The following is a 15,050-nucleotide window of genomic DNA, read 5'->3' as shown; positions in this document are numbered from 1 at the left end:
GACTCCTTCGAAGGCCGAGTAATGTTTAAATGACACAATCCCACAAGAAGTGCTGAGCACAATACCTACAATGCTGAACGCATGGAATAAGCATTATTATTGTTTATTAGCGATATAATTTTTGTTATTAGAGCATGTGCCACACTGCCACCCATGAGCCAGCAGTGTCGCCATCTTAGCCCAATATCTTAACTCCAGGTTCCTGTCTTTTGTATCCAAATAATGGAAACTAGGCCACCCTGCCTGTCCTAACCTAACTTGTCAAGTAAGAGAGAGGCTGACTGATAAGCATTCCAATCACCCTCCCTGCTGTCCGTCTCTGCTACTGAGACTCCAAATTTCCCCTCTATTTCTAAGAATTAAAGTAGGCAACTCTCAATGAGGTTGCTTGCTCCTCGGGGAAGAGAGAAAGGCAACAGAGAAAAATGCTCTAAGACAAAAATTTCCAAAATAGTATCTATCCCCAAAGAGTGAAAAGGTATAGCTGGGGAAAACCTGCTATGTGGGAAATTGTTTTGAAAGTTAATTTGGATGCATTCATTATTTCCCTTCTGTTATGTCTCTGATGTCCTTAGAACTCTGAGGTCCATTTCCGTTTCATTAAGAAGGAGCTAAGTGAGCACATCCTATGCAAATCATAGCACAAATGAAAACTCTTTAAGATAAATTTGGAAATCAATTTATGAATTAGTGGCAGGGAAAGCAAGGTAAATATTTATAAGAAAAATAAATGCTTACGTTAGGAAAAAAATCCTTGAAGAAAATAGCCCAGGAACTCCTATATTCATCTACGAGGGTAGAGGTAATAAACAGAAACAGAGTCTTAGAGTTGAGAAAACATCAATAGAATGTTTTCAGTGGAGACCACATGGATACAAAGCCTACTGGGCACCCCACCTTCCATTGATTATCAAAGGCAATCTTCCCAATGATAGTGAAGGGGAAACACTGTTATCCCGGGATTACAGGTGAGGAGGGGGTGCTGCCTGACTGGTACCGGGATGACCCCTCTAAACATGAAATTAATTGGTGAAAGAATTTCTTCATTTTCTTCATAATCAGAGTCCACCCTTATCCTAAATATTCTACACATATTAAACTGTACCTAACACAACTATTTGTCTTCTCCTAATAGGACAGTCGGTTGACATCCTGTTTTGCCTCCTAACTCTAAGATCACCATAAAAATATCCAATTGGATAAAGGAGATGGTTATTATGTGTCACTCCCTCTGTTGGGTAGAGATAAAAATGGAAGGACAGTGATCAGAGCATGGGCTCGAAGACGCGGAAAGATAGTGCGGGAATTATTGCAAACATCTAAGCAGACAGGAAGAAGCGAAAGGAAGGTCCAAGTTAGCTCCATCCAGGAGCCGCCTCTCTTTACTCAGCTCTGTGTGAGTCTCTTAACAGACATCTCCCATCCGGTCGTGGATTTCCATGTGAAGCACGTCTTAGTCCTGAAGCCAGGACGCTGATGATGTTCATAATAAGGCACTTTGTGAAGCTGTTATCACAATCGCTATTCTAACAGAATTTACATGTCTGTGGCCTGGTCATCTTCCTGGCTGTGTATTTAAAGCTTTGATGAGGCATTGTTTCCATTTCAAAAAGTCTTATATAGACAAAGAAAACACAACTACAATTGTTCCTTTTAAAAGACGTAAATTATTTCCCTGTTGAAGTTTTCTTGGCATACAAACTTCTCAGAAACAAAGTGACTAGTCTATCTCCAAAATGTAGTTATGTTCTCTTTTCCTTTTCAGTTCTAGACCTGATTAGAGAATTCTTCTGCCATCTGGCTCAGTCCTGAGAATCCCAAAACACTGGAATTATGAATTGGAAAAAGAAATCTTTCTATTCGTATCTTCTATTTATGTGTTAGCATAGTGAATGTATGACCAGAAGTATTTCCATGTGTGTGAAAGCTCCACCCTGCTCCCTCCCCGCCTTCTCTGTTCCAGGAAGGATCCTAGACACCAGACTACAAATGCAAGATAAAGTGGACTCTATGTTCCAATAGGATTCTGAGAGCATATGTTGCCCTTCCAATTCCTAAATGTCTTAAAATAGGTGCTAAGTATATATGTACCATTTGACTTCTCTTCCAAAAAATCTTTTTTATTGTAAGGAGAAAATTGAGGCAATATGGATCTAGAGAATGGTCACACATGGTTAACAATTAAAGTCCCATTAAATAGATAAAAAAATGGGGAGTGAGGAGTTCCATTAGAGTAAATAACTAAAAGACAATGAGATTATTGAATTCTTATCCAAGTAACATATGGTATTTAACTACAACAGATATATGATTGTGTTCTATGTTTAATAATTTGTAGCTCTGCAAAATGTTCTAAGCAGCTCAAATGTTTGACATGTGTTATTATTAAAACACATTCCATCTTTTGTTTCACAAAATATATATATTTTTTTACTTGGAGATTTAACTGATGTGGATAATCAAATATGGATAAATATCCTTTTAGGTCAGTTGGTTTCTTTCTTTCAAGTCTTGCCTGTCTTACTTTCCATAGAACTCCTTATATGTCCTGATTTGTGTTATACATCAATTCCTCTATTTTTTAATTTTCTAAAGAAAACTATGGAGCTGAGAAATGAGGCTCACCCATGACTCCCACTTTCTCCTGAAATTTTCCAATTTACTCCCTATTTATCAATGATGATGATGATGGTGATGATGATGATGAAACCTTCTATTTTATTGACTCCAATGTCATTCAATAGGAGAGGCCATATAGCCAATGAAACAGAAAACAGAAGTGGAAGGTACTGGAGGGGGTTTCTAGGTAAGCTCCTTTAAAAAGATCTGAGTCCCTGTAGGAAATACAAGGCGAAACTTATAGGATTCCAATGATAATATGAAACATAAACAAACTTGTCTGAGTCTTTGAAAAAAGCATGTGGACAACAACTGGTAGGTGAGGAAATTGAGGTTCTATAGACTACAGTAAAATTAATAACGGTGCCTGACACCTTGGCATCTGAAAGCATTTGTGTGTGTGATTAATCATCTTGTAAAGGGAATTCCATGGTTTTCTAAAAAAAATTATATGAAAATTTTAAAAATATTTCAAAATACAGATCTTGACTTCAAAACATAATTCAAGAAATAAATACAAATATGAAATTGCATTGGATTGAACACAAATATCAACATTTGGAAACCATCCACAAGTACTTCTTTGGTCCAAGAAGAAATCAAAACACACATTACAATATATTGAAGGACATAATGAAAAAAAGAATACTATGTATCAGAATCTAAATGACATTGCTAAAAATATATTCAGAGGATGGTTTTCTGCCTTAACCATGAACAAATGGAAGTACACATTAAGCATTTAATCTAAGAGGTCATATAAAGGACAGCAAAACTAAGACAAGGGAAAAAAAGGAATAGATAAGCAACAGCAGCAGCAACCATACCTTCCTTAAGAAAATCTTTTGAGGAAATGACCAGATCAGTGCTCAGAGATGAACGTTCAATGCTTGGTGTTTGAAAAACCAGACAACTTAAATCTCAGTTATATGGGGATGATTGAATAAAGCGTGGCAACATTACCTAAGAGCATTATAGAGAGACACGAGAAATAGCCATTCTATTTCTTGATGTAAAAACCTACAATATATGAACTTAAAAAACAGAATGCAAAACCGAGTACATAAACTATCTCATCCGGGGACTGAGGAGTAAGTTAGCAGTTAATATAACTTCTGTCTTTGCATGTTCAGGTGGTTACTTAGAGTAGGCAAGTTTTACTGTTAAAATTGGAACAATGCAATTCTAAAAGCACAGACCACTAAATCATATTTCTTCTTGTGTCCTCTCTAAAATGGAACACTGAATTTCATTTCTTTCGGGAATATACCTCATATATCACCGAAACACGTGTAACCCCTTGTACCTAGTAGAGCAAGCAATTACCAGATGTAATACTGCACTTAGCTTTTCTCCAGGGTTCCAAGGATTTCTCTCTGCCTTCGAAGCCGTGTTCTCTCACAGGCTACTGTTATTTCACACTAATGATTTAGTGTCCTCCCACCACATCAGAAAGCAGGGCAACAATAAAGGGACCACGGAAAGTTAACGGGCGTGGAAGTCAATGATTGTTTCTAATTGTGTTTCTCTAATTGAGAAGTTCTCCTTTACCAACAGCTCTCGGCACCTTTAACACAGGGAATCCTGCTTCCACTTTAAACGAATATTCTGGGAATTAAATGCAGTGACTGCTGTCGAGCACCCCTTCCCTCTCTCCCATATCCCTTTCTACTTCCACCTGCATAATTAACGCTCCTCTAACCAACCCATATCTACATTGATTCTCAAAGCGACACAGAGCAGTCCAGGTGCAGCAGCTGCGATGTATCTGACTCAGGCACCACGGGAGACGCGACGGCTAGCAGGAGCCTAGGCTGCCAGCTGGTTCCTTTGAGCGAGAACTCATGGGTGGAGTGTCGATTACCACCTGAGAGTTCATCCCTACAGGCAGTGGCGACGCCTGGGGTCTGAAGGGCAAATCGCCCAGAGAAGTTTGGCTTCCTGTGTCCTAAACCCACCCTCCCTCACCATTCTCCACGTGGCGTGCTTCGTTCAAAGGTATCCAAAGCACCAAACCTACACTTGAACTTCAAAACAACTACGATCTGTGCCTCCTCTGATCTGAGCATGTGAATTCTCTTGGCGACTCACACAGAGATGAGCCACACTCAGCAGCCGGAGCCACCTGTGCTTTTGTGCTTTAACCCGGAACATGTCTGTCTGTTCTCACCAAACCCCCCACCATCATCCATTCCTCACAGCACCTGCTTAAGTAGGTGTTTTTTTACAACCACCACCATTTTTCAGTTCAGTACAACAGGAATCTGTGAACAGGGTGGCGGTGTCTACAAAGCACTTGGGCCTCTGGGCCGTTTGGAAGAATCATCGCGAGGGGAGGAAAGGCACTGGCACAGCAGGGGGAGGGGCATCCATGAGTCTGATCCGAGCCACATGGGGAACCATGGCTCGTTGCAGTGAGCTGTTCCCAACACCAAGAAAAGGGGAAGCGCCTGCCCATCAGGAATTTTGAGACTCAAGGAAGAGCCCAGAACAATCGACGCATGTTCCTAACACAGTCATCACTCTGAGAAGGGGAGGGAGGGCTTTGACAGTAATGGGCAGGCATTCATTCTGCCATCATGCCCCCCGCCCCCCCATCCCCCAGGCCAGGAAGGCAGAATGAACTCTAGAACCATCCCAAGAGCAGAGCCTGTCCGACGAGTGCTGGGCCCTCGTCACCCACACTCCCTCCCTTACCTGGAAGCCTCCCTCCAGGCTCTGGCAGATGGATGGTGTTTGAGGAAGGCAGCATCCTGAAAGGTGATCCAATGGGTTGTCTGGAAGTCTCCAAACCCGAGGTTAACTACGGCGTCCTGATGCTGAGAGAGAGCAGCAAGCCTATTGGCCTCAAAATAAAGAAATCGGAAAGTTCCCTCCCACTCTGCTTGCTGAGACTACGCATGCCCAGTGACTCAAACTGGGTCCTGAGAAAGGAAGGCCCAGGATGATGTGGGGCGCCCAGTGGGTCCTGGAGGGCCAGAAGCAGCCCTCGGGGCTGGCAGTGGCCCCAGAAGGAAGTCCGCAAGCAGGCAGCAGACATGGCAGCCTGGGAATAGTGACCTCGAGACTGCTGTTCTCCAGGACAGGGGTTCTCGTCCCCGGATGTTCATTAGAATCACCTGGGGAGCTTCAAAAACTCCCAGTGGCCAGGCTGCCTCCCAGCAGACCCTAGTCCGAACCTTTGGGGCTGAGACCCCAGCACCAGTGTTCTCTGGAAGCACAGCAGGGTATTCTAGGCACGGACAAGACAAGAAGGCTGGACCTGGGAGCAGTAGCCTGTCCTACGCAGGACTCTGAGAGCCCCAGTTTCTAGAGGGAACGCAGAGATCAGAGACCTTGAAGTGAACGACGTTAGCAAGTGTGAAAACAGAACAGACAAGCAAAACCTACACAAGTAACAGTAAAGTGTAAGCCCATTCCAGGCACTACTACTCACCTAAGGGTTTCTTAGCTTTCATTTTATATAAATGAAATCAAACACCACACATTCTTCTGTGTCTAACTCTTTTATCATTCAAAATTTATAACTGTGAGATTTCTACAGACCATTCGTCCTCATCAGTGTATGTTTTGCATCATGTGGACATGCCACGCACTCTTTACCTGCTTCACCGTGAATGAGCACTTCAGAGTGTCCAGCGGGGGCATTTCCAAGCAGAAGTGCTCTGTTCATCTGGCAGCGAAGCTGCTGTACCGTAGAATATGCATATGCTCAGCCTTAGGTCATGCTGCCAAGACATTCTCCAAAGCACGCGTGCCAACTGACATCCCGGCCCCGTGTATGACAGGCCTCCTCCTACATGTCCTCACCAGCACACTGTCTTCCCGGCATCTCTCATGGCTTCATTCTATGTCCTGTGATACATCAATGCCCCTCTCATTTTTGTGGAATTTCTAGGGATGAATTCAGATGAGGAGCTAGATGTCACATGCATTATTTGCGGTTCTCCAGAGAAACATAACCAATAGGATGGATGGATGGCTGGATGGCTGGATGGATGGATAGATGATAGTTAGATAGATGATAGATCTCACCCAGAAACATCCTCACCCAGAAACATCCTCAGGGACACACGATCAGATTGATGCCTAACTGCTTCCCTGCCTGCCTGGTCCGCCCCCCACCAACTTCCCTACCCTGCTGGCCTGATCGCCCCCAACTGCCCTCCCCTGCTGGCCTGATTGCCCCAAACTGCCCTCCCCTGCTGGCCTGACCACCCACAACTGCCCTCCCCTGCTGCGCCCGGCCTCCTCCACGCAAGGCTGTGAGACACCAGGAACGGCTTCCTCCACATTGCACAGAGCCACAGGACCCCCAGGTCTCACCGTGTGGAGAGGCCACCGGGCCCCTCCTCTGCTGTGCACATGTCCATCTTGTGGCGGTCATCTTGTGGCAGCCATCTTGTGACAACATCACACACGAAGGTCACCTAGGCTTTATTGTTTGTGTGTATATACATATATATATATACACACACATATATAGTGATACTTTATATCAATGAAAAATATGGATTATTTTATTTAATATTACATTTATGAGTTTTAGCTATCATGTTATTTTGCTGAAGATCATTCTTCTCACACTATTTCATTGTGTGACCACATGGAAATGTCTTCATCCAGCCTACTACTGATGGCCATGTGGGCAGTTTCCAGCTAGGAGCGTTTTGTTGATACTGTCACCATAAATATTTGAGTTGCTTCTGATTTGTTTCTGAACCAATGAAGGTTACAAAGGCAAATATCTGTGTGTCTCCTTGTACATAGACATACATGTTTCTCCTGGGCAGCCACACGTCAAGAAGTGACCATCTGGACCATAGGTTGGAAGAAAACCACACATTCAGAAAGCTCTCTTTCCACCTATTCCCCGTCTATGCCATCTACAAGGTCCTCTCTCTCCACCCTTATCACAAAATGACTTAACCAGCGTCTGTCCTCTCCCAGAAGTGACTCACAGATTTTGTTTACAAATTTGTATTGAAGTAAATCATATCTACAAAAAAAGCACTCACATTTTCAGCGTGTGGTACAATGCATCTTTCTAAATTGTACATAAGTGACCCAGGTAAAGAGATGGGAATTACCATCATTGAGAATGGAATGATGCATTCCTATAGAACAGGTAATTTCATCTTTACCAATCCTGCCAAGTTGCTCTGCAAAGGGACCATGGAACTAACTCTCACACCAGAATTGAAAAAGTGTGCCCATTTCTTGTCATCCTTGTCAACCTCGGTGGGGTCACACCCTTGTTTTGCTACACGGATAGGTGGGAATTCTGCCCTATTGTTTTAAGTTGCTTTCCCTCAATTTGTAATATTATTAGGCACCTTTTCACATTCATTTGCCAGTGGGACTATTTTTTGCTCATTTCGCTATCTGCTGCTTTGACCCTTTCCCTTAAGAGCCTACAGCTCACACGTTTGCTGCACAACTTCCTCCTCTTTGCTGCCCCTTCATTGTAGACTTAACATCTTAACTCTAACATACCATATTCGTCCTGGGCTCCTGGGTTATGCTAAAGCTTCCCCAGTGCCCTCATGAGGGCTACAGTCTCTAACGATCATCGTGCCTGCCCCTCTTACCGGGTGGCATTAGCCCCTGGTTGTGGGCATTTGGCTCACTGCATGTTTTCTGTGTAAGTGGCCAGGATGATGCTTGGTTGCTGTCATATGTCCTATTGTTTCCCAGCTGGCCTGCCACCCTTACTCAGGGTAACTTTCAGCCAGGATTTGGTGCAACTCAGTGTGTGTTATAGTAAAAGCATCCCTGTCCAGGAATTTTGGAAGACAGGGGCTAGCATCTCATTTCCATCCCCAGCTGTGGGGTCATGGACAAGTCACTCCACCTCTCAGACTTTCCTGGTGTAAAATGACAACATACAGACGCACGTGCTGCCTACCACACAGAGTGGTTGCATATCAATGAAAGAACGCTGAGGCGTTGAGAGGACTTCCCAGGCTCCAATCCCAGTCATCCCGAGGGAGGTGGCTTGTTGACAAACACAGACCCAGGCTTTCCAGAGAGCTGCCCTGTGCAAGCCGGGGCGGGGGAAGGGTGGGCGTGAGAGACAAACGTGCGCTTGTTTACTGGAATGACGTGCAGGCTACGGAGGGAATGGCTGGGTGACGATTGTAAGTCAGGAGGCAACCTCAGCTGAAGCAAATGCATAATTACGGTTGGATTTCAGAAGGGAAAACCTGATCTGAATTAATCAACCTGTGATCAGTCTAACTTCCTCTGTGGCTAAAATTGTTGCAAAAGGGTGTGGGGGAGGGGTCCCTTCTGGGAGGAAAGCACACCTGGGCAGGGAGGCCTGTCCCGGGAGCCTTCCAGGGTCCGGGCCTGGCCCTGGGTGGGCTGTAGGAGCTGAGGCTGGCAGCTCCCTCCCTGATCGTGGCTGCTGAGAGAGCAGCACGTGGATACGCCCTGCCGTCAGCCAGCTCTTCAATGAGGGCTCGGAGGGCTCTGCGCCTCTGCTCAGCGCAGCTCCCGCCAGAGCCTGGGAGGCCGCGGAGGTGCGGCTGCTGCCGGCTCTCAGGAGGACCTGGACTCTCTTCCTTGGCTCTGGGCCCCCCAGCCATGCCAGCCAACCTCACAGAGGGCAGCCCCAACTCCAGCGGGACCCCGCAGACCCCGGATTCTCACACGGTCGTCTGCTTCCCCACAACTCCCACGGAAGTGATGGAAGAGGAGGAGTGGGGCTCCTTCTACTCCTCCTTCAAGGTGAGTGTCCTGCCCTCCACCCTCCACGCTGATGGTGAAGAAGGGACAAGCGGAGTTCAGGGGACCCCCGTGGAAATGGCCAGTGTTGTGAGGGGGGCAGTTTCTTCCCTTTACTTAAAAGAATGAGAGATACCAAACTGATGAGCTACAGCCACAGTTTCTATAGACGCTTCGAAGACCTGTATTGTTGTTTTTGATGAATAGGGCTCTTTCTTTTCCCTGCTGCTGCTGAAAATGCGGGATTTGAGTGGGTGATTTTTAAAAGTTTCTCTCCTTTCCTCGGGGGAAAGTCCGTTTAATGAATCCTTTAGTTGTGCTTGAAATGTGTGTCTTGTAAGGGTCGGTGCCCTGAGTGTTTTGCTGGGAACTGCAGAGGGGTGACCACACCTTCCCCCAGGACAGGAAGTGCAGGAGGGAAGGCAGGCGCGCACTTGACTGAGCCTTTGCCCTGAGCAGCAGGAAGAATAGATGCCTGCCTGCAGCGGGTGCTGGGACTCAGCAACAGGTGTCCTCAGAACGAGCAAAGGAATGCGAGTTTGGTGAGCTTCCTCTTGAAAGTACACAGGGGCCGTGGAGGACATGATTCTCATGAAGGTCCCCTCGTCCCTCTTCGACAACACGCCGTGGTCCGGGCCGCCCTGGGGCGGCTGGAAAACCCGTCTCCTGCTTCCTGGGCAGGATGCCTGGGTGTCAGGTTTTTTCACCTGCTGCCCGTTGGCGCGTTCGGCCACTACACTAATTCCCGTGCCTCAAACTGGTCCTTTGTGCCCCAAAGGAAAATACCCCACGAAAAGTTCAGCAGTTTATTAGAAAACCCCCTTGGTGCTCTAGAAATGAGGTGGTTTTTACACAACCAGGCAGCATGACTGGAGCATCCCCCTCTCCCCCGGGAGCTTTGCTTCTGCGCCGACCCTCAGAATAATAGAGCCAGCCCCGCTCCTCGGGGACCGTGCTGCCAGGCACAGCAGAGCCGATCAGCCACCGAGGCAGGCTGCCCGGGCCCAGGCCCTGCAACCACCCCGTAGAGCAGGTGCACGCACAGCCGGCTGCCCGGCTCCACAACAGAAAGCAAAGCTCCCTGAAACAGGCTGTGTTGCCAGTGACCGAGGACCGAGCAGGCCCCTCCCTCCTTGAAATCTGCGCTGACCCAGAGCTGCTGCTGGAGAGGCGGGCGCTGTGCCCCGGGAAGCCCAGGGCTGCTTCAGACGCCGCCTCCACCGCCGCTTTGATAGTTACAGAGCGTGACAGCCAACAGCGGAGCGAGACTGGCCTTTGCAAAAGGGATAATAGCAGTGAGGCGGCCATTCTGAGACAGGTAATCAGTGCCCTCACCGGCCCTGGCCGGGTGCTCAGCGGTTAGCGTCGTCCTGTAGGCCAAGGTTGCAGGGTTGATCAGGGCTCCTACAAGAATCCACCAGGGAATGCATCAGTAAGTGGGACCGCAGAGTGACCTTTCTCCCTCACAATCACGCTTGGCTGAAAGCCCACGTGCCAGGTGAGTAAACACAGCTCCCGGAGGGGTGTGTTGGCGACAAGGACAAACATCACTGCTCGCTCTCCGCCAGTGTTTGTGCAGCCTCGTCCCTGAGCGCTAATAGGAATCTCCCGGTTTTTGTCTCATTCCTATTGACATGTTTGCGCTCACACAGCTAGACTACCGGAGGAGGGGAGAGCAGAGAGAGAGCAGGCCCAGGGCTTACCACGTTCCACGTCAGCTTCTGAGAGAGGCAGGCGCTGACTAAAGGCAGTGATTTTCAGTTCGACGCGGTCCGAGGTGGTGTTTCTGGAAACCCAGCTCAGCGTAACTTTCTCCCGTGACTCCCGTGGAGCATGAGCAGTTTGGAGGCACAGCTGATGCAGAAAGAGTTCTGATCAATTGAAATCCAAAAACCCTCGATCACTGGGTTGCTTTGATCACACAGGCGTCTCAAGAAGGAAGTCAGAACTGTGCTTGCTTACTATCTTCCACGCGTGTGCTGTTAAACCCCATTGCCTCTACCAAAAGCAGGAAACATGTCATAAAAATAAAAATAATCAGCAGAATAACAACATCCATACCCATCTACCTCGTTTGCTGTGGGCTCCCTTGATGACGGGACTCCTTCTGAGTGACTTCTGTGAAGTATCTCATTTAATTCTCACAGTTCATGGGGGATCCTCCCATCTGGAATTGCTTTCCGTCTTCATCTTTGTTTATCTAAGTTCTACTCACTCTTTAAGGCTCCTGTTGGGTTGCTTCCTCCCTGAAGCCCCCCTTGACTTATTCCTCCTCTGAATTCCAGTGGTATCCTGGGAATACACAATGAACATTTCCTGCAGAAATGAAGTGTGAGGTTCTGTTTCTGTCAGTTGCCTACATGTTGTCAGGCTGGGCAGCAGAAAACTTGCTTTCTCCATGACGGCGGTGGGGGTCTGTAAAACATGACTCCACGTGTCAGCCCTGCCCTGCCTGGCCTCTGCCAGCCTGACGCACCGAGGGCCTTCTCTGCAGGCACATTCCGTGCATATTTATCCCATTTCTAAGCCAACGTGACCAAAGTACATTATAGATTCTGGCGGATGGGGTATGGAATTCGTTGTGGCATCATGGACTGGGACCCTGGTCCCTGGGTAAGCCGGGGAACCGTACCCACTGCCTTGCAGCCATTCCTAGACTCAGCTGTCTTGCCTCAGCTACATGCCTGGTCTTCTAACTTAGTCTCCTACCAAGCACTCTAGTTATTCTCTGCACCCCTCAGCTCTCTTGGCAGGAGACAGGATTTCCCTGTCAAGCTCTTACTGGCCCTTGCCTTTTCCCCTTTCCCATCGCCACCCCCAAGTTCTTGCCCTGCTCCCCACACTGCTCTAACTACTCACCACTCCAGGAGTGGGTCAGGAGTGAGCTCACCACCCTCTTCCTCTATCACAGAGGTGGGGAACATCCATCCCACAGAATCATTTGGTCTGGCCCTGTCAAGGCATTAGGGGTGAGTTCACTAAATGTTTGACCAAGCAGAGCAGCTAATGTGTAAGCTGGTCATTTTGTATGGCCCATGAATGATGTTATAAATATCCGAAGAGCCCTTGGCAGAAAAAAGGTTCCCCACCCCTGCTCGTGAACTTTAAGTGACTAACACTGTGTGGCCCTGGGTTCAAGGTCCTCCGCTCAGGCCCTTCCCAGCTTTCAGTTTCTCCTACTTTCAAGGTCCCATCCAGCTCACTTCCTCAAGCCCCAAACCCCAGCGTTAGGGATTATCTGGGCTTCACAAATCCACCAATCGTTTGCAAGGAGGATGGGACCTGTCTCATGAGAAAGAAAACCGGGGACCTGAATAGAAAGCCGTCAGAGAGGAAGACAGAGATGAAATAGTGGCCTCTTCATAACAGCCTTTAACTTTGCGGGGACCCGCCAGCAGTGCTTCCCAAATCTCTGATTCTTAATGATGAGAAAATTAACTCAAAGCAACTGGGAGGGAAACTCGATGTGGTTAGTAAATTGCCGAAGTTATAAAATAATGCAAATGAGCTCAGTTTTATGGCTAGTTCTTAGCTGAGGGGAGAAGCCTGAACCAAGGCTGCTGGATCTCCAGATATTACCTGATTGCCATCTCTCATGGGTCTCCTTTAGTGAGTAGTTACAGAGGGCACACAATTAGTCCAACTATTGTTTATATGCAAATGACGGCTCCCAGTGCTTGATGAAAGGGCGAGGACTACGCCCTCCATCTTACCCTGGGTCCTCCATTCTTGGGCAGAACCATGTGCTCGGCAAGGCTTCTTCCCGGAAGCCCAAGCCTCTGCTGGCCACACCCAGGATTTCTCTAGACTAACCAATGATAATCAAGGGAAGTGCACGCCATAGATATGACCACATCCTCTGTAACGAGACACCGACTTGTGCCTGGCCAATCGGCAGGACCCCACAGTCACCTCTCCTGCCCTTACTCCACCCCCCTATAAAATCCTCTTCCCATCTGGCTAGCCCTCTCTCGGCCACTTGGCTTGCTGTTGTGTCGGTGAGTGTGGTGAACGGGGAGCTCGAGCTAGCTTGAATAAAGACTCTTTGCTTTTGCATCGGACTCGGCTGGCTCCCTGGTGGGCTTTTGGGGATCTTGAAATCTGGGCATAACACTTGACAGTGATTGGCCACAGTGCCTTCCCCTCCTTTGCTCGTTCTCCGGGCCTGTGGTCCTACTGTGCACTTTCCTAACATGTTCTTCCTCCATTAATGTCACCAAAGCAAATTCCAGTTCAAGCCATGCACCAATTATCTCACACTGGGCTTACAGCAAGAGCTCGATTTAAGAAGCTTAAGGATACTGTGCTGTTTGTTGTCATTGTATTTACTTTCCGACTTATTTGTAAGAACTCACTCTCCCTACTGAGTGCCAGTGGTTTCACCTTCAGGGACGGCCACTTCAGCTCCTCCCGCCCACTTCCTGCTTCCCGGAACCCTGCTCCATGACTTGCTTGTCTCCCTTCCTGCGCTGGACACAGGACGATGTCAGTGATGCCTGCCTGGAGCCCAGGAGCCCTTGGTCCCCTTGGCTTCCCGTGTACCCGCTGCCGGTTATAACCAGGGGTCTTGCATGCACATCATGCGCTTTTACCCTCTTTTGATTAGTTCATTCTGAGTTTCTCCCGCTGAATCCTGCCGCTGTTCATAAGGAAATTACTACTCGCCGTGCTCAGTGAAATCATTATTCAAGGTCTGCTCTTACTGCCTGTCCCTGCTGCACAGACCTGACAGTCCCCTTCGAATCCTCTATGCTAGGCAAGCTCCACCCTGTCCACTTTCGCTCCGTGTCACAGAGAAAGGCGCAGAGGTTCTGGCTGGCCCCACAAGATGCCATGCGGTTCCCAAGTCGTACACTCCAGTCGTGAGAAAGGAAAACTTTATCAACTATGTTTCTCTTTGCATGACTAACGCATCTGGTGGCAAGACACATAATCTTAGTGAATCCACAGCACACTCGGTCGTTACACAGTTTTTCGGCCTGTGTGTGTGTGAGTGTGTGTATGTGGGGCGGGGGTTCCCCGTTGTCTGACTCTAGGGGGGCGTGGAAGCTGTAGGGGGTGCGCCTCTGCAGCGTGGGCCCGTGTGAGGCAGGGATGAGGGAGGGGTCAGAGCACATGGGCATCAGCTGAGAGGAAGAGTGCCACTGGCCTCAGAAGTGGGCGTCCCGGTCCCCACCTTGTGTGGGTCCCCATCTGGCCCAGGCCAGGCTTGCACTGCCTTCTCCTGCAGCATCCCTGTCATTCTCCCCCCCAGGGACACAGATGGTCACAGCTCCTACCTGCCCTGTCTCAGTCGTGGCTACATCGTTGTGCCCTTACTGGGAATGTGAAATTTCACGTCTTCACTCCTGATTCTGGGCGGCAGAAAACCAAATGGGTTGTCTTCTGGTTCCTTCTCTACCCATGTGGCCATCATAGTCGGACAACTCTCACACCAGACAGCTGGGAAAACCCCCGGGGCTGCCATTCCCTGGTATCTATTCATCAACCCCCTTCTCGTCCTGAACCCCAAATCCAGCAGGTGTCGTCTCTTCCTCTCTCAGTTGTGCTAACCCTGGAGGTGGCAATATGAAGTTCTCTTCTCCTGACATCTGCCCCACCACTGTGCCCTCCCACACTCCTGTGTCCCTTAGCTTCTTTCTCTCATCGGGAAACTGACACACGGCTCTCCCACACTTCTGACTCCAGGCTGTCTGTTCTGA

At 48.1% G+C, this 15,050-nt stretch overlaps 1 protein-coding gene across 1 annotated transcript in view; it reads left to right on the top strand.

The window, feature by feature from the left end:
• The first annotated feature begins 9,088 nt into the window (after positions 1–9,088).
• Positions 9,089–15,050, top strand: part of NPSR1 (neuropeptide S receptor 1) — a 62,417-nt gene continuing 56,455 nt past the window's right edge. The window contains 1 exon segment of the mRNA XM_006757206.1: positions 9,089–9,351. Coding sequence (XP_006757269.1) covers positions 9,208–9,351 — 144 coding nt within the window. The 5' untranslated portion in view covers positions 9,089–9,207.

This window comes from Myotis davidii, unplaced genomic scaffold (assembly GCF_000327345.1).
Source record: "Myotis davidii unplaced genomic scaffold, ASM32734v1 scaffold573, whole genome shotgun sequence".
NCBI classification, from domain to species: domain Eukaryota; kingdom Metazoa; phylum Chordata; class Mammalia; order Chiroptera; family Vespertilionidae; genus Myotis; species Myotis davidii.
Note: the sequence above shows the minus strand (reverse complement) of the source record. Positions and strands in the feature narration are given on the sequence as shown.